The 25,804-nt window shown below is 33.5% G+C and overlaps 1 protein-coding gene across 3 annotated transcripts in view; it reads right to left on the bottom strand.

The window, feature by feature from the left end:
- Window positions 1–6,382, bottom strand: part of LOC123269279 (band 4.1-like protein 4) — a 31,562-nt gene extending 25,180 nt beyond the window's left edge. Inside the window, exons 1-2 of one of the 3 annotated variants that reach the window (XM_044734878.1) lie at window positions 6,071–6,382; window positions 3,473–3,704 (exon numbers count right to left, since the gene is read on the bottom strand). In XM_044734878.1, the coding sequence (XP_044590813.1) occupies window positions 3,473–3,586 (114 nt within the window). In that variant the 5' untranslated portion in view covers window positions 3,587–3,704; window positions 6,071–6,382. Of the gene's footprint in view, window positions 1–3,472; window positions 3,705–6,070 lie in introns of those variants that run through there. The other 2 variants (XM_044734879.1, XM_044734880.1) reach the window with 2 other exon arrangements.
- Window positions 6,383–25,804: the final 19,422 nt, after the last annotated feature.

Raw genomic sequence — 25,804 nt, 5'->3', positions numbered from 1 at the left:
ATTAAGCAAAAAAGTTTTTGAACCAAGTAAAATTTACTTTAATAAAGAGATATTTTTATGATTGATTTAATATATGATCTGGTTCTTCAAAAATATTTTCTTGTTCAAGAAAATTTTTTATGTGTGTAGTGAATTAATTATCAATCATTACGTTATTCTTTAAGTATTTATTCTTCGTTTTTAAACGTTCAAACCTATATTTTAACACAATTAAAATGTTAAGAATAAAAAAAGCAAAACATTTTTAGCAAATTACCAAGGTTAGTTCGCAAAAAGATAAGTGATCGGTGATCGGTAGTATTTTGGTGTATCTTATAATAAAAGACCGCAGAATGAAGCTAAATTGACGTAGACAGTATGATATTATTTTTAGCAATAGTGTAAAAGATATTCTAAAAAATATAGCAAAAAACTAACACATATATAGTATAGCGTAGCATTGTCTCTAATGCACCGATGAAACGTTAGTCTTTCTGCGAAATTATTTGAAGGGAGAGTAAAACACACACTAAAATCTCGCGTGTTTATAAGCTAGTCCATTAAGTAATTTCGATTTTTCCATTGGTTTTCTACCTACTCGAGAAGCCGTTTTGTCTGCCTTGGATGATTTAGCCTTAAGCGAAAATTCATAAACATAGGGTCCGCCACACAGGTTAAAGGTTGGGGCGAAGTTGTATCCTGATCTTCTACCCCCACGGAAAAAATATAAGCAAAGATATAAAAAATGTATATGCCACATGTATCTAATTTATATTTTTTTAATCAAAAACTTTATATGAACAATTTTTTATATTGTTGCTTATATGTTTTCATAAATTTTAGATATATCTAGTCGTATATGAAAAAAATTTTGAAATTTTCCGAAAAACGGTAAGAGGTAAATGGCTAATTAAAACTGTCAACTTGCCAATTTTAGTCCGTTTTCAATAGCAATAATTTATTTATTTTTTCATATTTGAACGGATAAATTCAAGATAAATGAAAATATATAAGTAGACAAGTGCCCAAAAAATCGTTCATGTACGTTTTCGGTGAAAAAAATATATTAGATATATAAATTTTTCAAATCTTAGCTTTTATGTGTTAACATATGTTTATTAAATATTATATATATATATATATACTCATTAAACAAAGCAACGCACCAGAGGAGAAAATTAGAAACCAGTGAATAAAATCATTTTATATTTAATTTTCCGCTAGTTTTTTTAGATGATAGGAAACACTTTCTTATACATATAATTTAATAATTTAATCTCCATAATATTTATAGCGACATATACGAGTTGAAGATGCATTCACTATTATGAAATTAAGTACGAAATTTTATTTCTATACTGAAAAAAATAAATCATTGGCCAAAAATTTTAATTTTTTTGATTTACGAAACATGTCATTTCGTTTTAAACAAAGTTTGACAAGTTTATTTTTTAAAAGCTATGAAAATTATTATAGTAACAGAAATGAATCAAAAATTAGTTTTAAGAAATATTTAAAGTTACACTGTTAAAAAGTTCGATTGTAATTTTAAAAGAAATGTATTGGAAGCTAATAGGCAAAACATTTATTTAAAATTATAATCGGGTATAGTAATATTACAAAATATATATAGTTCTGTGAGGTTACTAATTTTATAAAACGGTTTTGTAATTTTACAAATATTTTTAGATTAGCTAAGTTAGTAAAATTACAATACTTTCCTTGAATTTTACTTGAATTGAAATAATAAAAAAGAAAGATTTTATTTAATATTTGTTGTCATTTTATTTTTATGAAGCGCTGACTAGATTTTGCATCTCACGTAGACCTAATTTTTATATTATGTAAACCTCTTATAACTTTCAAACGGCTCGACCAATTTGATCGCAGTTGGTGCCATTCAAAAGGGTTCGACTAAACTTAGATTTTGAATACAAGTTGGACCGATTCGGACCAATAGATTTTGAGAAATCTTAAAAAAACTGCGAAAAAAAATTTTTTCAAATTTGGTTTTTTTTTAATAACTTTCAAACGGCTTGACCGATCAATTACAAAAACAAATCAGCTCTCAACCTTAAAAAACCACGTCGATCGCCGCCAATCCAGTCAAAATCGGCTGATTCGTTCGTGAGTTATCGTTGACGAAAGAAATCGAAAAAAAGTGTTTTTTTCGAATTACACCGGAATTTTCGGTCTGATCAATTTGTGTTTGAAAGTATAACATATAATTTGAAAAACCGCTTCGATTGCTGTGAACCGCGTGAAAATCACTTCGTTCATTCAAAAGTTATTGCGGTTGGAAAATTAAAAAAATAGTCTTTTATGAAACTTCTATCAGACTTTTGAGCTCGAAGAGCTCAAAAGCATAAAAAATACCATTTCTTTGAGCTCGGAGAGCTCAAAATGACACATCAATTGTGTTTTTGAGCTCGAAGAACTCAAAAACATCATAAATGTAATTTTGAGCGCTTAGGTATGAAATGAGCGGGAAGTTGCAGGGATGGCCTTCAGGGTCAACCGTTTTTCTAATTTTTTTTCATAATTATAAACTTTTGGATATTAATAAAAATAAAAATTTTGATGACTTATTAAAAATTGCCGAAACAATAATTTTATGATAATATACTAATTTTTATATTTTTAAAGATTAAAGTTTAGTAAATTTATCAAGTAATATCAATCACAATTCAATGTTCGTATATATTATGATGACATAAAATTTTACGAATAAATTTCAATACTGCCATTTAATGATTTTTGTTTAAAATTTGACGCGGTTAAAATTCCTTAAGTACTCTCTTAAATCTTATTTAATCTTAATATTTTGATTATTTTTACAGATAAACCTTATTTTTTACGTTTCAAAATAAAGTGGTACTGTATTAACCACTGCACCAGTACAGCTCGCGTTCTCGCTTAAGTATGTTTACTTCGTCTACGTAATTTTTAATTAGATCAAGTGGCTTTTAATTAACAAGATGTTATTTGATTTTTAACATGAAGTAATTTTTTTTTTAATTAAATAAACAAGTTTTTAGTTTATTTAATAAATATTTATATTAATAAATGTAATTTATAAAAATATGTCCTTAGAAATATTTATATAAAAATTAAACAATAGAAATTTTTAATTTCACCTAAAAATTTAATGAAAAAATAACATAAATATCACGGAGGAAAGTAAGATATCTGAATCAATGTTTTTACCACTCTCGCCTTCGACTCAGACAAGCAATTTGACTCGCGGGTTAGAATCTCCAACTTTCTTTTCTAGGTGTGTAATATACTATTATTTAAGTGGCCTATTATAAAAATTGTTTTTTTTGGCTTTTATTTCTTATAAATTCGTAAAAAACGTTTTGATAGAGATAAAAATAGCTTGAAATAATAAAGGTAGTGAAATGTTAAAAGATGGTTGTGAGCATGGTATCCATATATATTATAATTTATAATCTATACATATACATGTATGGAATACAATTTTAATACTTACCAGTACATCTTGCAGTAACTCGTGCTCGTCAAGGAGGATGACCTTGCAGTGAAGAATCCGAGGCCTACGACTACCAGTGGGCCTCATTCCAGGACATAACCATTCGACGACCATCGTCGAGTTTTTCTTTTCTTCTTTATTCTTCTAATTTATCTACAATTTCTGTCTTTTACTGTTGCTATTTATGCGTGCTTTTGACTGCCTTTAATTTACTCTACTCATGCCGTTCATTCTGAAAAACGATAGACAGATTTACTTAAATTTATCATCATCAATAAAATTGTTTTTTTAATTTTATCATTCAAAGGACTTGAATATTATTTACTCCAACAAAAGTATAACAAAGTAAATTCTATATTATTCATCATGTTAAATTGACATTTAATTTAAATCGAATCATTTATGCTGAAGAATTCGTATACGAAGGAAAATTAAATTTTAGTCGTTCCAATTCCTACAAGTTCATACAAATTGACTAGTTTTTCTTTTTTTTTTCTTTTAAATCAATGAAATATTCTTATATTGGAAATTTCAAGCAACAAGTTTTAATACATGATGAAAGCCATAACTTAAATAGAATATTTGTACACATTCAGGCACATGACATGCAAACGTAATGTTGTGTCAATGGCCTTACGATTAAAGAAGGCAATACCAAGAATATTAAGAATTAACAGGAATGTTCATTCTGGTTTAGTAATATTTAATGAATTAAATTTTCAACAATGTTATAATTCGAGTCTTTTTAAAAAAAATAATCTATCAAATTGTAATTAAAACTAACATTTTTTAGTAAAAATTAGTAAGCGATAGTTTGTAAGAAGCAGGATTAGTGAAAAAGAAAGAAAGTAGTAGTCTGAAATAAAGTTAATTTTTTTTTTATCAGTGCGATAAAGAAAATATAATATAACAGTCTCAATTGATATTTCTTTTTTGCATTTGAAATATTACGACACAAAAATTATGAAATATTACGTTACAAAAGTAAGGAGATTTTCATTTATCTCAAAGGGAAATTTCTTTTTATATTTGTTGACACTTGTCGCCTGCTATAGTTGTATCGAGTATTTTTTCAAAAGTATTCAATATCATTTGAATGTTTCAGTACAATTGAAGTAAAGGTATATTTATCTGTAATACAGGTGATACTTCAAATACAAGAAAAGCATTGTTCGTGAAACTAACACTCGCACACTTGTATCACTTTTAAATATTTACATATACTACCATTATTATTCAGTCTCTGTTGATGAATTAAATTATTATATATGTATACTAAATTTACAAAATGTTTAATCTGACAGAAGAATACAAAAACCGAATATTAAAATTTAGTCTATAATTAAGAATTTTTTTTTTTAATGTTTATTGACTATTAAATTATACTTAGTATCTTTAATGTCTTGGTGATTCTCCCTTCCATTAGTGATTTGACCGTTATAACTATCTAATGCGTTCGTTATATATTATATTACATCCTGAATACAATTCTTTACGGTATTTTACCTAGACACATTAGAGTGGGAGTTTAATCTTAATCTTACTCTCTACATGTATTATTATCCTTTATATTTCAGTCTATGTGACGAAAGCCGGTATCATTTCGTCGACTTTGACTTCGTTATTCGTCGCGATGACATCTAATTAATTTCTTTAATGAAAATGATTACAAATCATTTTTTTATTCCAATCAACGCATTAATAAAAATAAAATAATATTATTTTTGAATTATTTCAATTAGAAATCCAATAGTTGCATCTTCATTTCATTTATTGAATAAATCATAAGCACAGACATTAATTTATACATATCATATAATGTATTAAACTTATTAAAAAATAAAAATAAAAAATGAAATAAAATTAATCGTATGTGCATTTAAGAATGGTACTTGGGAATAAGTCCGGTACTCAGTGCTGCACAGAGTTTTCATCAACGAAGCATTGAATATACGCTAATGAAATTGCATATTCTGCTACTACACGACTAATTAATCAACAGCACCCGTACCGGCAAATTTACACATCTTAAGTACGGGAGTTTCGTGGCATGTATTCTCCGAACCCCTCGTTTCCGGGACGTTTGTTATACTCAACCGTGAACCGCGAGAAAATAACTACAGGTTTTTAAAGTCTCTATGTATACGTTCATATCTTTTATTCTATTGTTTTCCCATTTAAACGAGAAAATTTTACGTCAATACTATTTTTGTATACTGCTTTTAATTAAAGATAAGTATATGTATCATTATCTCCATTATTAAATAAACTAATTATTCTATTTGTATTAGAAACTTGAGATAGATAATAAAAATTTTAACTCTCAAAGTTTCAACAATTTTACAAAAAAAAAAAAAAACCCCGGCCTTGCTATTAAATTTCAAACAATAAACAAATATAATGATAATGATAATTCAGACGTTAAGTTATAGCTATACTTCTCCGGATGTGCTTTACGACATCCAGACTCAGAATGTACTGTAATAAAAAATATAAAATACGTATGGTATTACAATTTTCTTAGCGGGGAAAAAAATTCAAAACATCGAACAGGATAATATTTATATTTTCTATACGAGTAAATTTATTCATACATACTTTTTAATTTTTTTCACTGTAAAATTTATTTAAAATATATAAACTTTATATTTAATACACTTTATATTATAACATCTTGATTATGATTGATAAAACTTGCAACTTTATAGATAAATACTGAATAAAATTTCTGAATTATCTAAATATTCTTATGAAACTTGTAAAACAAAGAAAATTTTCATTGTTAGAAGTAAAACACCCGCCAATTGAAGGTGTACAACACAACACAGTTTTGACGCTATTTTATACGTTAACTAAACAGCAGTAACCAGCAGTAACTGATCTGAGCAGTCGCTTGGATGGGACTGAAGACTGAACACTGAGTCAACCAGAGGATTCGAATATGCCTTCACCTACTTTGCCTTCTTTTTCATTGCCTTTCTTTCTCTTGACGTACGCCCTCCAATCATCGGTCAGTTTTTTGGTCAAACAATATTTTAATCATTTAATTTTTTGATTGATTGGTTTAGTTTATTCGTGTAATTTTTGAAATTGAAAAAGTGTTTAAATAGCTATTTGTAAGATTTATAAAAAAGAAAAGAGATAATTTAGTCTGTAAGTTATTTTGTTGTTTCACCTAATAAACTATATTGATGAACATAATTGTTTGGTATTCAATACTCATATAATATGAGTCACATTAAAATTTTTGAATTTTTTCACGCATGCTCGAAATTTTAAGTTGAAAAAACAAATTTTACAAAATTAGAAAAATTTGAAAAATTGACGTATTGACAAAATTTCATTTTTTAATTTTCAGATTGATTAAAGATCAAAATTCGCCAATTTTTTAATTTGTCTAGTTTTTTAATACGCTTCACGTAATAATTACCGTAACTCCTATTCTTTCCTGCTTCACAGCGTTATTTATATTTGTAAAAATGCTTGCCGTAAGATGGACGGTGTGGCTTAATGTATATAGAATAAGCGAAAGGAAATTTAGTATAGACCGGATAGCTCAAATGGTAGAGTAGCCGACATGTCTTCGGAAGGTTCTGGGTTCGAATCCCAGTCCGAGCTATATAATAATTTTTTCTCGCATATTCTATAAACTCACATTAAGATGATCCTCTCCACATTCCTTTCTCAATCCTTTCCTACCAATATCCTGTTACGTGAATGTGGAACGCTTCACGTAATAATTACCGTAACTCCTATTCTTTCCTGCTTCACAGCCTTATTTATATAAGGTACTTGGGAAGTTGATGCTCAAAAAATGTCGATAATAAACGATACAGGTATACATATTTTAATTTTCAAATTCAAATACTTATTTTTCATAATTTTTCAAATTTTATTTATACATTCACCGTTATGAAGAACAAAATCGAGTAGAGATTTAAATAGGTTAATTTTACGATTTCTCATAGTAGAAAAATTATCATACAACCAACATATTCAAAAAAAATTAAAAAAACGGTAGACCCTGAAGGCCATTCGTGCAACTTCCCGCTAATTTCATACCTAGGTGCCTAAAATTGCACTAATGATGTTTTAGAGCTTTCTGAGCTCAAAAATACAATTTATGTGTTATTTTGAGTTCTCTAAGCTTAAAGGGATAGCTATTCTATGCTTTTGAGCTCTTCGAGCTCAAAAGTCTGATAGAAGCCCAAGTAACATGTGCTTGAGCAAGGTTTTGGTGCCAGCGTCTTGAGCAAAACCCCTAGCTGCTAGTGTCTTTTTCTACATATGGGTCTTGCTCAAGTTTATGTAAAAGACTTTCTGACGCATTTTTTGTACCAGAAATTCACAACAGAGACTTACCCATGACTTGCTCAAGATTTGCTCAAGATCAGTAATTCTCAGAAATGTATTTATTTCCAACGCACTTGTGAACCAAAAACTAACAGCAAATGTTGAAGCGTGACTTGCTCAAGATTTGCTCAAGATGCATGACGCATTTTATGTCTTATAGGACGTTTTCCCCTCCACTGTATTGATTCATTGGTGCTCATTTTAAAACAATTGTCTTGATTGATAAACATTATTTGTATTACAAATTATAAATTGCTCAATTACCACTAAAATTTATATTAATTTTCGGAAATGATAAAAAATTAACTTTTATTCAATTTTATAAGCAAATAATTGGTTAACAAAAAAAAATTTTCAAAAAAAAGTTCTCCACAAGATAGGATATCTTTACGATTCATAAAATTCTGAATCGATTGATACCTATATTGCGGAATCGAATTTTTAAAAGTTCATTAAATTATTTGTTTATAAACAAAAAAAAACAGTTAACATTTAAGAAATCGATCACTTGTCGATAGGTTTTCTGGACGATTCATGAAATTCTGAATCGTTTAATATCTGCATTGTGAAAACAAATTTTTAATTGTTAATTAACTATTTTTATAAACAATTAGAAAAAATTATTTAAAAAAAAGTTCTCTACACGATAGGATATCGTTACGATTCATTAAATTCTGAATCGTTTGATACCAATATTGCGAAAACAAATGTTTTGTTGTTAACTAACAATTTGTTTAAACAGGAAAAATTTCTCAAAAAAAAAATCTCACGATAGGATATCTTTACGATTCATAAAATTCTGAATCGTTTGATACCTATATTGTGGAATCGATTTATAAAAGTTAATTAAGACAAAAAAAAAAAAAGAAAAAATTACAAAAAGAAATTACTCCGAATATCTAAGCGGCCGCTTGCCATTGTTATTATTCGCCTCACATTATTATTATTCCCCCATTTCTCTTCGAGAACGGTTTGAGGGGAATGGCGCACGCGCACTTCCTCGGATCCGGACATCGAATCCCCGTAAAGCTCATATTTTTTTAAACTTGTTAACTGTATATTTGCATTAAAAAAAAATTTTTTTCGAATTTTTTTTTTTTTTGTATCGATTCTTTGTTGCCGGAAAAATATCTTTATGCAAAAAAATAATTTTTTTTTAATTTTAACTATTTTTTAATGAAAAAATTCGAAAAACTGAAAATTATTCATATGAATTCAAAAAAAATTTTTTGAGCTTAACTGATTTTTTTGCTTGTAGCAGACAACAATAGCTATAATTTAAAAAAAAGTCAATCGAATGATTTTTTGCGGAGTTACAGCTACTTGTTTATAAGCGCTTGAGCAGAATCGGGTTTTTTTTTATTAAAAAATTAATATCTCGTAAACTATTGGTCGTAGATACATCGAGTTTGGCTCATTTTGTTTCTTATTTAATTCTCTAAATTTCATACGCAGCATGTCTCGACTTCTTTTGCGTAGTTTCTGAGATATTTTTGCTTAAATCTCAACGCTAAAACGCTATTTTTTAAACAAAAAAAAAGCAACACTTCCCATGTATACAGAAATGTTCAGAATATTTTTCTGAGTATTTAAAAAAAAGAAATCCAAAATCGGACCATTTGTCGAAAAGTGTCCAACAAACCACTCTTTTTTTCCAGGCCGACTGGACTAGATATTGTGATCCAAAATTTAGAAGAAAATTATTTTTATCTGATCTTCGAAATGACTTAGTTTTGGATAATACTAAAGCGTATAAAAAAATGGACTTGATCAGTTAAGTTTTTCGGCAGTTATCGTGACCACGCCAGTTTCCATACATACATCAGACACATGGACATCTACGGAATAATTTTTTTAAACATTTTTTTTATTTATTAAAAAAGCAAAATATCTTTAAAAATGTTATAAGTGTTGTAACTAGTGGTTTTCCATGACATTTATGTGTAAATATTATTCTAAAAGTGCGATAGAAAATAAATAGAAACAATTTTAGTTCAAAGAATCAGTTGATTTTTGTAAGGCGAGAGCAGAAACACTACCTCATCTTCTTCGCTTATGAGGCGTGCAATAATGAGTATTGAAAATATAGGAATAATACATTTAATTTTTTTTTATTTACTTGAAAATAATAAATGTACATGCTATTTTTCCCATACATATCATTTGGAATTTTAATTAGTCTTCAAGTACTTAGAGATTTTTCTATCATAAAAGATATATAAGTATTTATATTTTATTCATTTGAAAATTAAGAAACATTATTGTGGCCTGATATGGACGGTTTATATCAGGCCTGATATAGTCTGATCAGAAAATTTTTTCACAGGTCAATATCTATACGATGATTAAAGGAAGACAATTAAATAATTAATTATTAAGGCTAATAACTAATAACCATTCATGACTTTAATCTCTATTGTACCTTAAGTAACTTTAAGACTTTTTTTTTTAATTCTTAAGTCTCAAAAAACTCAAACCATCAATCGAAGACATATGATCTTGTGATAGGGAAAATCGAACTTCCCGGGGTCATTATCGACCACTTAATTAACGCACGGTAGGTCAGGGCTTTCCCTTACCGTTCGATTTTTGACAAGTAGTTTCGACTTGTCACCGGGCGTGCTAATCGAAAGTCCCCACTACTGTCCCCGTAAAATAAAGCGGGGCATAACAATAGGAAAGTTCGAGAGCCGGAGTTGGAGGGTTATAAAAGAGCCGACAGGAGGGACATCGAGGCTTTTTCCTTTCTGGAAGCCAGTGGCCTTTTGCCCTTGTGAATCAGTGACCTTGTTGAGATCAGTTTAAGTCAATAGAGTGCAAATTTGGATGTCGAGAATAAAGAGCAACTGCAGAGGAAGTTATCGGGGCATTTTTGGAATTGGACAGCCCTGCCGCACCCTGGTTCAAGACGACAAGACGCCAAGCAGCTAAGCCCGCCAAGTTGGATCGGAGTATCAGTCGTCGTTGAATAAAACAATAATTGAGTCTCCAGGTATTTTCGATTATTGGAGACCAGATTTGATTATTGATTTAATTAAGAGGCTGAAATAATTAAATTTAATTTCTCAAGCGGTCATTTTTATATTAACGAATTCGTACTTTAGTTTTTATTGTCAAGGTCAAGTAGTTAGTTTTGTCGCTGAACTTTTATATTTAATGAATAAATTGTTAATTTATTGGTAAAGAATTTATTAGTAATTTATTATAGGCCTGTTGGCTATAATAAATTAATTTTAGTTAGGAATTTTCGAGACAGAATTTAATTAAGAAATATCGCTTAGAATTTATTTAAGGAGGATTAAGAATTAAAATCGAAGGTCGGAATTTTGTGTTAAGTAATTGTTAGGCGTAATTTTGGTAATTTTGGAAAATGCGAAGTTTTGAGATTCAGTTTTATTGGTAATTAAGATGTATGAATAAAGTAGAGAACTCTATAAAATGAAGAAATAAGTAGTTGGAAAAATTTTATAGGTAAGAAATTAGAAAATTTTAGTTGAGAATAAAATAGAATAGAAAGACCGAATATAAGTGAGGGATTAAGAAAAGATATATTGGTAAAAGTGAAAACTGAAAATAAAGTTAGAGATTAAAGTTCTTGAAATAAATTTTGTTTACAAGTAATGAGTCATTTAGCTAAATATTTTAAGTGGACTAAAGTAAAATAATTTAATCTCTTCATAAGTCTCTTTAAAAATTAATTTTAGTAAAATTTTAGTGTCAAGGTAGAAATTTTATCTCTACTCAAAATAATTTGGGGATTATTTTCAAATACAAAATTTTACCTAGAGTTATTATAAAATCTACTTAAATTAATAAGTAGTCTTTCACAATTTTATTAATCCCTATTATTATATTTCATTAGAATGAAAAGAGACATCAGATAATAATGACTTATTCAAACATGGCAAACACACAGTTAGATGGACGTAGAATGTCTGCAGGCCATGTGCAAGGCCGGATTAATTCCATGGCTAACCCGGGCTCGACAGACATATTTCTATCAATACCAACGTTGTCAACAGCTACAAACACGACGTCAACAGTCATAACTACGATGAGTAGCAGAGTTTTTGATAGCAGAGTTGGCCAGTGTTCCTTACAGGCCGAGAATGAGTTGCTCCGACCGGGTACTCAGGCTGAAGGAGCTGTCCATAATGGAAACGAATACTCTGAGCCTGCCATAGATGAACGTCTGGAGGGAATTAATATATCTCCGGACATGCTGAGAGTCTCCGATCATTTAGACCAAACAACTGAGGCAACGTGTCAATGGGTTTCAGAACTAAGAGCAATAAACGCGGAAACCTCTGCGACTATCAATCGACTGTCACAGATATTAGGAGAGATGGTTCATTCTCAACGAGATTTTATGAACAGGCTCGACAGTCGTGATAATTTTACCTGGTTGCACTCTCCGGTAGATTGGAATGCAACTGTTTTTCAATTACGTGGTTCAACCGTTGCCCCTTCAGGTCAAGGTTTGGCAGGGGGGGGGGGGAGGAGTAGTTGCACCGTCCTTTCCAAGAAATCAACTGGAGAATAGCAGGGACAGGACTGATTCTGGTCAAACGATCCCTCTATCAGAAAGGGTCAATTACCTGCAAGAGCAATTACAACAGCTCCAACTGTTCCAGAGCCAACAAGCAGGTGCACAAAGCGAGTTTGAGTTCCATAACTAAGACAACTGTGGACGAAGGTTAGGTCACGACTCTCAAGGCCAAAACATAAGACCGGGGATGACTCCACCTCCATTCCAAAGTCCATACCAAAATTTGAACTGAGGCACCAGGTACTTTATGCACGAAAGAAGGCGCAAAGATATTTTATCAAGTCTGAAGCTTGGTAACCTGATCTTTCCACAAGATGGAATGTCTGTCGAAGAATTTCTGCATGCGGTCGAGAGCAGAGCACACCGTGAAGGCTGGACAGAGGACGAAGTCCTGGGTTCCATGGGGTACATACTCCGAGGAACACCAGCACGCTGGTTTGATAACAACTACCAGCGCTGGGGTTCTTATACCCAATTCAAGATGGAATTCCGCAAGGCTTTTGGTAGTGCAACGACAGATTACCAAATAATTCACGATATTGGTAAACTGAGGATGAAACCCGGGGGAAATTTCACGGAGTTTGTGTTAAAAGTTCAGCAAAAATATTTGACCATGATGAGTCCTCCATCCATAGAGGATCAAGTGACAAATATTAGAAACTATCTAACTGATGAACTGCGAATTCTGGTTTTCTCTAGGCCGGTACACTCATACGAAGACCTTTTGAACGCTCTGCATGAAGCCTCGAGGTACATCGAAGAAGCTGGACAGTCTTGTCAGACTCAGGAAACAGTAAAGCCCCAGGAGAAGACAAAGGTTGGGGTGATTGGGCCTACAGTCGAAAAAGGGAGCTGCCAGGAAGAAGAGTTGGAATTATCAGGCTATAAAACTCCAACCACATCGTACGATAATAAGTATGGGGTTCAGGTGAGAACAAACCAGAACCATTATCGGCAGCCTTGTAGATTTCAGACTCCAAGAATTGCCAGGCCGTGTTACAACTGTGGTGTTCCTGGACACTCCTTTGTGGGTTGCGAAAACCCTAGATAAGATGTCTGTAACAATTGTCTCAAAATTGGTCACACTCGACAAAACTGTCCGCTGTTGACAAACGATAACCGTAGGAAAAGCTCTTTGGATAGTGTAAACTCTAGTGAGCAGTGTAATGATCCCAGAACTGAAAATGAACGGAAAACCCACTTACACCTGTCCCTAGTTCCCCGTCGGTTCAGTTCGTTCAACGAGCAGCAATGGGGTCTAGTGAGGGTTCGATAAATGTTGAAACATCTGGCTGCTCAGAGCTAAGACAGGCTTTTAAGCTACCTTGCTCTGATTCAGGCCCATCAACATCATCTGCGGCATAGTCTATGGACACAGTTAACTTCAATCAACGCATCTCTTTGGCCAGAAGATCAACCAGCAATTATAAAACAGGGCAGTAGGCTATTTGATGATCCTAGTTGTACTATAATTAATACTGATAGTAAGACTTATACTAATTGTACTCTATTTTCTTTAGCAGGGAATCAGGAGAGCAATGAACCTGTAATTTTGATGGAAAATGAACTGGACCTAGGTTTTGAAGTTGAGAATGACAAGACCCGTCTGTGGTCCCAGAACACAGGCCCTGGAGGCTGGTCCTCGAATCAAGAGGCCCCTAATAACACACTGGAAACGTCATCTAGGGCAGCTTTCATTCCTAGAATGCTCTAGAGTGAATCTTCGTCAACGAAGGTCAACTCCAAGCTAGCTGAAAGAAAGGTTTTCATCTCAGGAACAGGTCCAAGGCCTCCAATAGTTACGGCTAAGATCCCTGTGTCCTTGTGGATATTTGGAGTCACTCTGAATGGTATCTTGGACATTGGTAGTAAGAGATCATATATTAACAGCAAGATATATGATGATTTAAAAGAACTTGCTTCGGGTGAACTTAGGACGGATGAAACTAAGGAACAAGGTATTGTATTGGCGAATCACACTGAATGTAAAAGTCGGGGTGGTGCGCCATTTATTATCCAGATCGGTTCAGTTGCTGGGGAACAATATCTAAGTGTTCTTGAAAACCTCAGTCACCCAATAGTTTTGGGTATGGACTTCGCTCTCCAGTTTGAGGTCATAATAGACGGCAAGAACAAAACCTGGCACTTCAATGGAAGTCGAGAACTACATCCGCTCGAGTTGGTTTATTTTGAAGAAAGACACCCAGATTCCGGTGTAACCACGACGGAGCAAGACCAAGTCTCCCAGGAATATTTCAGACGTGAGTCGGAAAAGTTCAGGGACTTGTCAATCCAGGGACTCACGAATATTATTGGAGATGAGATAATATTGAAACCCGAGGCTATTCCAGTAAGGATCAGGCCAGATCAGGGAAGTCCAAGCGGGGAACTTAACAAACAGATCGATGAGCTCCTGGAGAATAAGTTCATCCAACCGAGTGGCAGCTTATGGTTAAGCTCACCAGTCATGGTGTCCGAGGCTAACATTAATTGGAGATTTTGTGGAAATTATTATTATTATTATTATTATTTATTTATTAAGGCCATGGAGTCAAGACTCCTTGCGGCCCTCCAAGATAAATACAAAAATTTTCATACAATAGTGTAAAACAGTTTTAAACAAATTATAACAAATCATTATTATTAAATTACATTAGCTATTACGTCCCATCATCCATCAATTCTAAAGACCATCAAAAACATTCTCTTCACTCAGCAAAAACTCATAACAGGCTTGTCTGAAAGTTTGAAAATCAGGCTGTGACGTACATTGATTAGGTAACCGATTCCAAGCTCTGACTGCACTAACTAAAAAAGACTTATCATATTTCGTACTATTACAGCTCGGCAACTCAAGATAATCCTGACGCACATCATCCCTACGGAGACGAGGCTCACGAATATGTAACAGACTGCCAATAAGTGGCTTCTGATTTAAATATAAGGCTTTATAAACGAGACACGACAAAAAGAAATCTCTCCGAGTCTTAAGTGTTAACCAGTGCAGATCTGCATAATACGGTGTTACATGCTCATACCTGGATATTTTGAAAATGTAGCGAACACAAACATTTAACTTTCTCTGTAACCTAATTTGCTGTTGACACGTTATATCCGTGTAAACTGCCGCACAATAGTCAAATATAGGAAATATCAGAGTTGTTACGAGTCTCTTTTTCACTGGCAAGCTAAACGCATCGCCATGCATTTTCAATTGAGCAAGAACTCTCATACTACTTTTGCAAATCTCCGTTACCTGCAAAGACCAGGTCAAAGTATCCTCAAGCATTACTCCTAAATATTTTACAGATTTACAGTAATTAATTATAGTATTATTTAATACAATATTAGGCACATCAACAAAATTCAAGTCCGCTAATTTAAACACCGTTCCAAAGATCATCGCTTTCATTTTGTTCAGATTCATTTTTAACCCATTTTTTATACACCATTCAGATATTATAGATATCTCATTGTTCAGAGTATTCACACAGTTTACAATATCGCAGAATTTACATTCCCGGTAAATGACCAAATCATCAGCATAAAATAAGTGTTTACAAAATTTCAGAAGACGACCTAGATCCGTTACATAAATAGAGTAGAGCAGTGGACCGAGAACACTCCCTTGCCGTACTCCACACAAAACATCCTTCCATGCCGAAATCATACCATTACTGGCACGCACTGCCTGTAATCTACCCTTTAAATACGAGATAATCCAATTGATCACTGTATCACTAAAACCCATAGCTCTCAACTTAAATATCAAAATATCATAGACCACCGAGTCAAAGGCCTTACTAAAATCAAAAAAGACCGCTATTGTTACCTTTGATTCATCCATACCTAACCTCACATCATCGCAGAATTTTATAATAGCATCTTGAGTGTTCAGACCCACCCGAAAAGCCGTTTGAAATTGGTCAACTATCCCATTTACTAGCAGATGATTTAAGATCTGGTCATGGACGCATCTCTCAAGAGCTTTTGATAAAGTACAAAGCAATGAAATTGGTCTGTAATTGGTGTACTCAGTCGGATTACGAACTTTAGGCAAAGGCAATACATATGATTTCTTCCAAGCTGAGGGAAAGCAACCATCAGAAAGCGAAAAATTAAATAACATAGTTATGTATGGCAAAAAATAGGACATTAGAACTTTATACGTTTTTATTTGAAAGCCATCTGGACCCATAGACCCAGAAGTTATTCTCATGCATGCCTGTCTAACAACAGCAGGGGTAAGTGACTTGAAAGAAAATGAGATATCACATTTTACTGCACACGCATTCAAGTATTCAAAGTCGATATTTTGCAACGGTGGACCGGCCGCCGAAACAAAGAAATCATTTAGATTATCTAAATTAAGATCAAGTTCAGTAGTCGAGTCGGTACGTTTTACCAAACCTAAGTTACGAAAATCATTCCATAATAATCTCGCATTTTTACAGTCCCGAAATTGACGATCAAAGTAACACTTCTTTGCATCTATTATTTTTCGCTTAATCACTTTACGCATTTCCGCATACTTCTTGAACGCAAATCCTGATCTTCTGTATATCCTGTAGAGTTTTGACCGACGACGCTGAAGAACCTTGATATCCCACGTGATCCATGGCGCTGCCTTGTCACGAATCTCAATTTCTCTTAATGGAGCTATCATCTCAATGACCTGACCAATGTGACCATGCAGTAGATTATTCATCTCATCAACTGACCCAGCATCTTCAACATTAGATAAATTCAAGTCCGTAAAAATATTCTGAAGATGATTGTCATCAATTCGAGTCCAATTCCTGCACCAAATTTTCTTTCGACCGTGCTGTGGGATAGCATAGTCATACTCTAAGGAAATGAGATCGTGATCAGCTAAAAATGGTTCCGACGATTGTCGTGATGATATGACAAATTCTTCATTGCTAACTAGGCAATGATCGATCCACGAGTGACTGCTCGCTGTATAATGCGTAGCTCCAAATTGTGGACCAATCTATGAAACTACGATACTTCCAGCTTATTCATCGTCAAACGTGCTACAAATGTCGAGTGCTCTTAACGAAGCAATCTGGATGAGCACGATGGACTGAAAGGAAGCATACCACCAAGTCCGTGTGGGCCCCGAGTCCATCCGGAGAAGGACGAGGGCTGTTCGAGTGATTTCGAATGCGTTATAGATTGGTTAGAGCTCCAAGTGCATTTAGAAAAACCATGGATGAGCCGCAGGAGCGGTTTCATCGAAAGCTGGTTGGACGGTAGAAAAACCTTGAAAGATCTGGCTGCACCTCATCCACCTTAAGGGGTGTCAGGCCTTTTTGTTGTAAACGCCCGGGTGACAGTCTGGCAGGGAGGAGTGTGACAGGGAAAATCGAACTTCCCGGGGTCATTATCGACCACTTAATTAACGCACGGTAGGTCAGGGCTTTCCCTTACCTTTCGATTTTTGACAAGTAGTTTCGACTTGTCACCGGGCGTGCTAATCGAAAGTCCCCACTACTGTCCCCGTAAAATAAAGCGGGGCATAACAATAGGAAAGTTCGAGAGCCGGAGTTGGAGGGTTATAAAAGAGCCGACAGGAGGGACATCGAGGCTTTTTCCTTTCTGGAAGCCAGTGGCCTTTTGCCCTTGTGAATCAGTGACCTTGTTGAGATCAGTTTAAGTCAATAGAGTGCAAATTTGGACGTCGAGAATAAAGAGCAACTGCAGAGGAAGTTATCGGGGCATTTTTGGAATTGGACAACCCTGCCGCACCCTGGTTCAAGACGACAAGACGCCAAGCAGCTGAGCCCGCCAAGTTGGATCGGAGTATCAGTCGTCGTTGAATAAAACAATAATTGAGTCTCCAGGTATTTTCGATTATTGGAGACCAGATTTGATTATTGATTTAATTAAGAGGCTGAAATAATTAAATTTAATTTCTCAAGCGGTCATTTTTATATTAACGAATTCGTACTTTGGTTTTTATTGTCAAGGTCAAGTAGTTAGTTTTGTCGCTGAACTTTTATATTTAATGGATAAATTGTTAATTTATTGGTAAAGAATTTATTAGTAATTTATTATAGTCCTGTTGGCTATAATAAATTAATTTTAGTTAGGAATTTTCGAGACAGAATTTAATTAAGAAATATCGCTTATAATTTATTTAAGGAGGATTAAGAATTAAAATCGAAGGTCGGAATTTTGTGTTAAGTAATTGTTAGGCGTAATTTTGGTAATTTTGGAAAATGCGAAGTTTTGAGATTCAGTTTTATTGGTAATTAAGATGTATGAATAAAGTAGAGAACTCTATAGAATGAAGTTAGCGTCGGTGGACGATTTTATATGGAAGTTAGGTAATTATGGTATTATATGGTATTCCGTCAGGTAGACGAGGTTGTTTATGTGAAATTAGTTCAGATAATTGAATAATTAAGAAGTTTTTATTGGGTAAAATATGTTGTTTGTTATTCCGTCAGTTGGACGAGGGTTTAAGAAATTAAGAATCTAGATGCGTAATGGTCTATGATTAAATTAAGAAATTAAGAATCTAGATGCGTAATGGTCTATGATTGAATTAGAAATTGAAGATAGATGCGTAATGGTCTATGTTGAGTTAAGAAATTGAAGATAGATGCGTAATGGTCTATGTTGAGTTAAGAAATTGAAGATTGTAACAGGGAAAATCGAACTTCCCGGGGTCATTATCGACCCCGATAATTGACGCACGGTAGGTAAGGGTTTTCCCTTACTTTTCGATTTTTGACAAGAGTTTCGACTTGTCACCGGGCGTGCTAATCAAGAGTCCCCACTACTGTTCCCGGAAAATGAAGCGGGGCGTAACAATAGGAAAGTTCGAGAGCCTGAGCTGAGGGTTATAAAAGAGCGAGCACGAAAAACATCGAGGCTTTTTCCCTTCTGGAAGCCAGTGGCCTTTTGCCTTTTGTGAATCAGTGACCTTGTTGAGATTAAATAACTCAAGAGAGTGCAGTTTTGAACGCCGACGATAGAAAGCAACTACTGAGGAGTTTATTACGGTATTTGGAATTGGACAAGCCCTGACCGGAAGCTAACATAGTGGTTTGAGACGACAAGACGCCAAGCGGCGGAGCCAGCCAAGTTGGACCGGAGTATCAGTCGTCGTTGGATAAAACAATAATTGAGTCTCCAGGTATTTTCGATTAATTTAGGCCAAAATTGATTATTAATTTAATTAAGAGGCTGAAATAATTAAAATTAATTTCTCGAGCGGTCACTTTTATATTAGCAAGTTTTGTACTTTAGAAATTCATGCGCCAAGGTCATTTAGCTAGTTTTGTTATTGGATATTTATTTTAAAAGAATGAGATTAATAGTTTATTTGTGAATTTACTGTAGATAATTTAATCAGTAATTTATTATAGGCCTGCTGGCTATAATAAATTAATTTAGTTAATAATTTTCGAGATATAAAGAAAAGTAAATTTGAATAAGAAATGAAAATGCGTAATTAAGTCAGTGAAGGTCATTCTAGAATGTATGTAGTTAAGAGTTGTATTGAGACGCTTAGGATTCGAATAGTTGATGTTTAGAATTTTGTTTAGGAAGATTAAATTTAGTAAATCCTGTAATGAGTTCAGTAGAATTTATTAATTGAAAATATTAGTAGAAAATTTAGTAAGTGAACTAGTACAGAAATTTAGTGATTATGTAATGTAGTAAAATTTATTTGCAGTAAACAAGTGTTGGCGTAAAATTTAGTAGATTATGATAGTATTGTAAAGTTTTGGAAAATTAAATTTAGGCCGGTGGATAAATGTAATTGACTTGTTTAAGTTAGAAAAGTGCTAAATCAACCCGAGTCGAAATATTTGGATTAGATTTAACTTACGTTAGCTTAAAAAGCTTACATTTACCTTATCTGGTATTGATGGGCTTGAATTGATATTACCTTGACTTAAAAAGCTTGAATATGACTTAAGTGAGCTTACTCATCAGGTTGAACTTAATTAAGACTTATTCCTGATAAAACTAACCTATCTGAGAAAAACAGCACGAGGAAAAGATATAAATCCAAACTAAGGTAATAAGTGTATCGAATGCCTGAAAGACAAGAAGCGACAGTCCATTTCAGGCACCAGTTCATCGCCAGATGTACTCCAAGATTAATTGTACAACGACGGAATATTTTTAGTTGAAAAAATTAACTCTTAGCGAACGTATAGGGGTTCTTCGTGCAGACGAGCAGTCGGCGTGACTTGCACCAGGTCGTCTCAGAGTATTTCCAAGCTTCCACTAATAAAAAAGGAGAATTTTTAGGAACAAAAATGAAATGTTGACCAATGGTTGGAAATTGTTCTCGTAGACGGACTGTATGACGTGCACCAGGTCATTTCTCAGTGTTCTCCAAGCCAAATTGAGTAAAATAAAGTATTTTTTTGTCAAAAAATAAAAAGTTTAACAAACGCTTGGAAAATTTTCTCGAAGACGAGCTGTGTGCCGTGCACCAGGTCATCGCAGGGTATTTCCAAGCCTCCTTACATAAAATATGAGAATTTTCAGGCACAAAAATGAACTTTTGACCAATGCTTGGAGGTTGTTCTCGTAGACGAGCTGTATGACGTGCACCAGGTCGTCTCTCGAAGTTCTCTTAGCCAATTGGAGTAAAATAAAGTATTTAAAAACGTTTTACAAACGCTTGGAGAATTTTCTCGAAGACGAGCTGTGTGCCGTGCACCAAGTCGTCTCAGGGTATTGACAAGCTTCCTTACATAAAATATAAGAATTTTTAGGCACAAAAAAAACTGTTAACCAATGCTGGGAGGTTTTTCTCGTAGACGGGCTGTAGGACGTGCATCAGGTCCTCTCTCGGTGTTCTCCAAGCCAAATTGTATAAAATGAAGGATTTTTTGTCAAAAAAATGAACTTTTAACAAACGCTTGGAGAATTTTCGCGTATACGAGCTGTGTGACGTGCACCAGGTCATCGCAGGGTATTTCCAAGCCTCCTTACATAAAATATGAGAATTTTTAGGCACAAAAATAAACTGTTGATCAAAGCTGGAAGGTTGTTCTCGTAGACGGGCTGTATGACATGCACCAGGTCGTCTCTTAAAGTTCTCTAAGCAAATTTGAGTAAAATAAAGTATTTTTATGTCAAAAAATAAAAAGTTTAACAAACGCTTGAAAAATTTTCTCGAAGACGAGCTGTGTGACGTGCACCAGGTCATCGCAGGGTATTTCCAAGCCTCCTCACATAAAATATGAGAATTTTCAGGCACAAAAATGAACTTTTGACCAATGCTTGGAGGTTTTTCTCGTAGACGGGCTGTATGACATGCACCAGGTCGTCTCTTAAAGTTCTCTAAGCAAATTTGAGTAAAATAAAGTATTTTTATGTCAAAAAATAAAAAGTTTAACAAACGCTTGAAAAATTTTCTCGAAGACGAGCTGTGTGACGTGCACCAGGTCATCGCAGAGTTTTACTAAGCCTCCTTACACAAAATATGAGAATTTTTAGGCACAAATATGAACTGTTGACCAATGCTCGGTGGTTGTTCTCGTAAATGGGCTGTATAACGTGCACCAGGTCGACTCTCACGGTGTTCTCCAAGCCAAATTGAGTAAAATGATGGATTTTTTGTCAGAAAAATGAACTTTTAACGAACGCTTGGAGATTATTCTAGCAGACGAGCCGTGTGCCGTGCACCAGGTCGTCTTAGGGTATTTCCAAGCCTCCTTCCATAGAAAAGGAGAATTTTTAGGCACAAAAATGAACTGTTGACCAATGTTTGGAGGTTGTTCTCCTAGACGGGCTGTATGACGTGCATCAGGTAGTCTCTTGGTGTTCTCCAAGCAAAAATGAGTAAAATAGAGCATTTTTTGTCATAAAAATAAATGTTTAACAAACGCTTGGAAAATTTTCTCGAAGACGAACTGTGTGACGTGCACCAGGTCGTCTCAGAGTATTTCCAAGCTTCCACTAATAAAATATGAGAATTTTTAGGCACAAAAATAAACTGTTGACCAATGCTTGGATGTTGTTCTCGCAGACGGGCTGTATGACGTGCACCAGGTCATCACACGGTATTTCCAAGCCTCCTTACATAAAATATGAGAATTTTTAGGCACAAAAATGGACTGTTGACCAATGCTGGGAGGTTATTTTCGTAGACGGGTTGTATGACGTGCACCAGGTCGTCTCTCGTTGTTCTCCAAGCGAAAATGAGTAAAATAGAGCATTTTTTGTCATAAAAATAAATGTTTAACAAACGCTTGGAGATTTTTCTAGCAGACGAGCTGTTTGACGTGCACCAGGTCGTCTCTCGGAGTACTCTATGCTTCCTTCAACAAAGTTAAATTATTTTTAGGTTAAAAATGGGGCCTATAACTCAAGTTTAGAGATTCTCCTCACTCATGTGCTGTGTTCGTTGTACCAGGTCTCTTCCAGTCAATTTCTAAGCTTAATTAGATAAAATTGAAAACAAATCTTTCTTATTCTAGTTCATATTTATTTAAAGGAATTCCTATGTACATTTTATCATCAAAACTGATTACAACACATACATCATCAATATTTTCAACTGGAATAAGGAAGTATGTATCATCAACATGACATTTATGTAAATATCCTAACGTATTGAATGCGTAATTTTCTCCAGTAACCGTAAACACTTCATCAGTCAAAATTTGTTGAATAAGTGCATAATGGTTTCCATTACATAAACACATTAGTTCTTCACAATTGCACTGTTTGACTTTTATAAAATAATCTACAAATCCCAAATATGTTCTCTCTCTGTCGGAATAACATACCGCGTTGGATTGAGTTTGTAGTTCTTTTGGATACATTGTTGATATAATAAGTTTTCTATCCTTTAGCATTCTAAAATATTGATACAGTTTTGCATTGTCATCAATATTAGCGTTTCGTAACAATCTTCGTAGATTGTTTGGTCGTTCATCCATGTATTTGTAAGTCCCAACACTGTAAGTTTTGAGTCCAATCCGTTCAATTATTTTCGCTTGTTTTTTTCTATTTAAACAAAAGTCTTTAATTTTTCCTTCGGGTAAAGTTTCTGTATATCTCACGTGTCTTATAGTTCTGATATGGGAACTTTCAACCTGGGTATCAATATGATCGGTGCCGTTGATTGAGCTTAACGTTTGGCCATTTATATTTTCATATTCAAAGCATTGTGTTGACCACAAAGGCCCAAGTCTTCTAACACAATCTGGCAAATGGAGTAGCTGGTGTAAATTTATGGAACAAAATTTCAATCCATACAATTGTTCAAAATCTTTCACAAATTTTTTCAAAAAATCTTCGGCTACGTTTAGTAATTCTTCTGTAATTTCGTTAAAACTAAGAATAGCGCATGCTCCTATTAATAGCTTGTAATTTTCGAATAGATCCTGACGTAAAATACCCTCCAACACTGGTAATGAATAATAATACGCCCACACTCTTAATTCAGATGCTTTCCAGTGAATGACTTCGGTAATAGTACGAGTTGAACGATGGATAAACTTTGTAGTTTTGATAGACATTAATCGATTATTGACCGTATCAATCATATCATACAAAGAAAATCCTTCCTCTCGATACTGAACATCAAATAAAAGTGTCAAAATCTTCTTGATTACGCCCCCATCAACGCCATGCATCCTATCAATTGCCATTCCTTGGATAAAGTCAGCCATATAAATTGAAAGAGCAGTGGGTCCCTTAATTCCCATCACCGGATTTTCTTCTGTAGCTGTTTGCGCCCAAATTATACAGTCTCTAGCTGTTCTCAATTCTAACACTTCTTGATAAGGATAAACATGAGTTGATCCATTATCAGTTCTAACGTTTAATCCTTTTATGCAACATGCCGTACAGCCAAAATCACCATTAAATTTTTTGAAGTTCAAGAAATCCGATTTTGCTGGAGTATCAGCTGTTCCAGCTATAACTATTCCTCTAACTATTATAGGCTGAAGTTGACCTGGTATTTTAACGGTGATTCCTCTTACCATTTTAGACACTTGGGATTTGAATTTGCTCATGAATAAATTTGGACTGGGCTTCGTTTTACCAAACCACAAACCTAATAATAAGGTATTTTCCCTCAACTTTCTTATTTTAAATGGCAACTCATTAATTGTCAAAAAGAAGGGTGTCATGCTAACTTGAGATGATTTAAAGACTGGTATACCATCAGTGTACCAACTGAAACTAATATTCCTATAATCTTGTAAAAAACCATTTTCACTCCAATATTTGTAGATTGATCCATCGTAAATATCACTAATGACATTATTCTGAATAATTCTTTGAAAACGATGCTGTAAACTGTTAATGAAACTATTTCGTTTGAACATTTCTCTAATTTGTTTTACAATAGACAATGTAACGAAATAAGAATTTTTTTTCCGTCGACAAGATGGGCATCGATCATCAGCTGATTGTAACTCACGATTACATGAAGTACAGAAGAAATGTTTCTTCATATTTCTCTTATTTTTATCTAGAGAAAAAAATTTCTTAAATTTGTACAAAGAATTTTTATATAAATTTTGATTGGGACAATGCAAATTTATAATGTGAATAATATCTTCAAGACAAGCCAGGCTGACACTATGTTTGATTAAAATTGTGAAAATCAAAAGCATGCTGTGAGTGACAGTTAAATTTGCTCCAGTGTATAGTGGTAGATCAGCATCTACATTGACATCATCATCATCATCATCATCATCATCATCATCATCATCATCATCATCATCATCATCATCATTATCATCATCTCGATCTTCATCATCCGTCTTTTCATTATCATCAGAATCATTGTCTATATAATAATATAATTATTGTTATGGTTAATATTATAATTATAATTATTACGAGAATTATCAATATTACTATTAATTATTTGTATCGATCGAGAATCATTGTAGAGGCATTCCATGCCAAATCGACCTTTTGAACTCGACCTCTTTAGATTTAGCTGAAACTTCATCATTCTTTTCTTTTGAAAAACATTTTTTGAGAATTTTTCAAATTTTTCATTCAACCCAAAAGTTATATATTTCCCAAGAAAGTGGCTTTTTATTTTCAACAGCCATTACTTTTTAGACTTTGACCTTTGGGTACCTTTTTTTAAATTTTTGTTTTGAATGAACTTTTCGAAAAATTCACAAAAATTTAATATGATTAATTTATGAAATAATCGAGCAAAATCGTTATTTTTCCAATTTTTCAAGTTAGCCTCTTTTTTATTTTTCAAATTCACTTGACAACTATTCTGCCCATCCCGCAGGCCGATTTTTTGTATTTTTTATTTAATTGAAAAAAATTGTCAAATTTTCTAAAATAAAAAAATTTTTTTTCAATTAAATAAAAATACAAAAAATCGGCCCTGCCCGGATGGGCAGGAATAGTTGTCAATTGATTGAAGTTTTTTGAGAAAAAATAAAAAAAAGGGGCAACTTAAA

This window comes from Cotesia glomerata, linkage group LG7, assembly GCF_020080835.1.
Source record: "Cotesia glomerata isolate CgM1 linkage group LG7, MPM_Cglom_v2.3, whole genome shotgun sequence".
Classification (NCBI taxonomy): domain Eukaryota; kingdom Metazoa; phylum Arthropoda; class Insecta; order Hymenoptera; family Braconidae; genus Cotesia; species Cotesia glomerata.
Note: the sequence above shows the minus strand (reverse complement) of the source record. Positions and strands in the feature narration are given on the sequence as shown.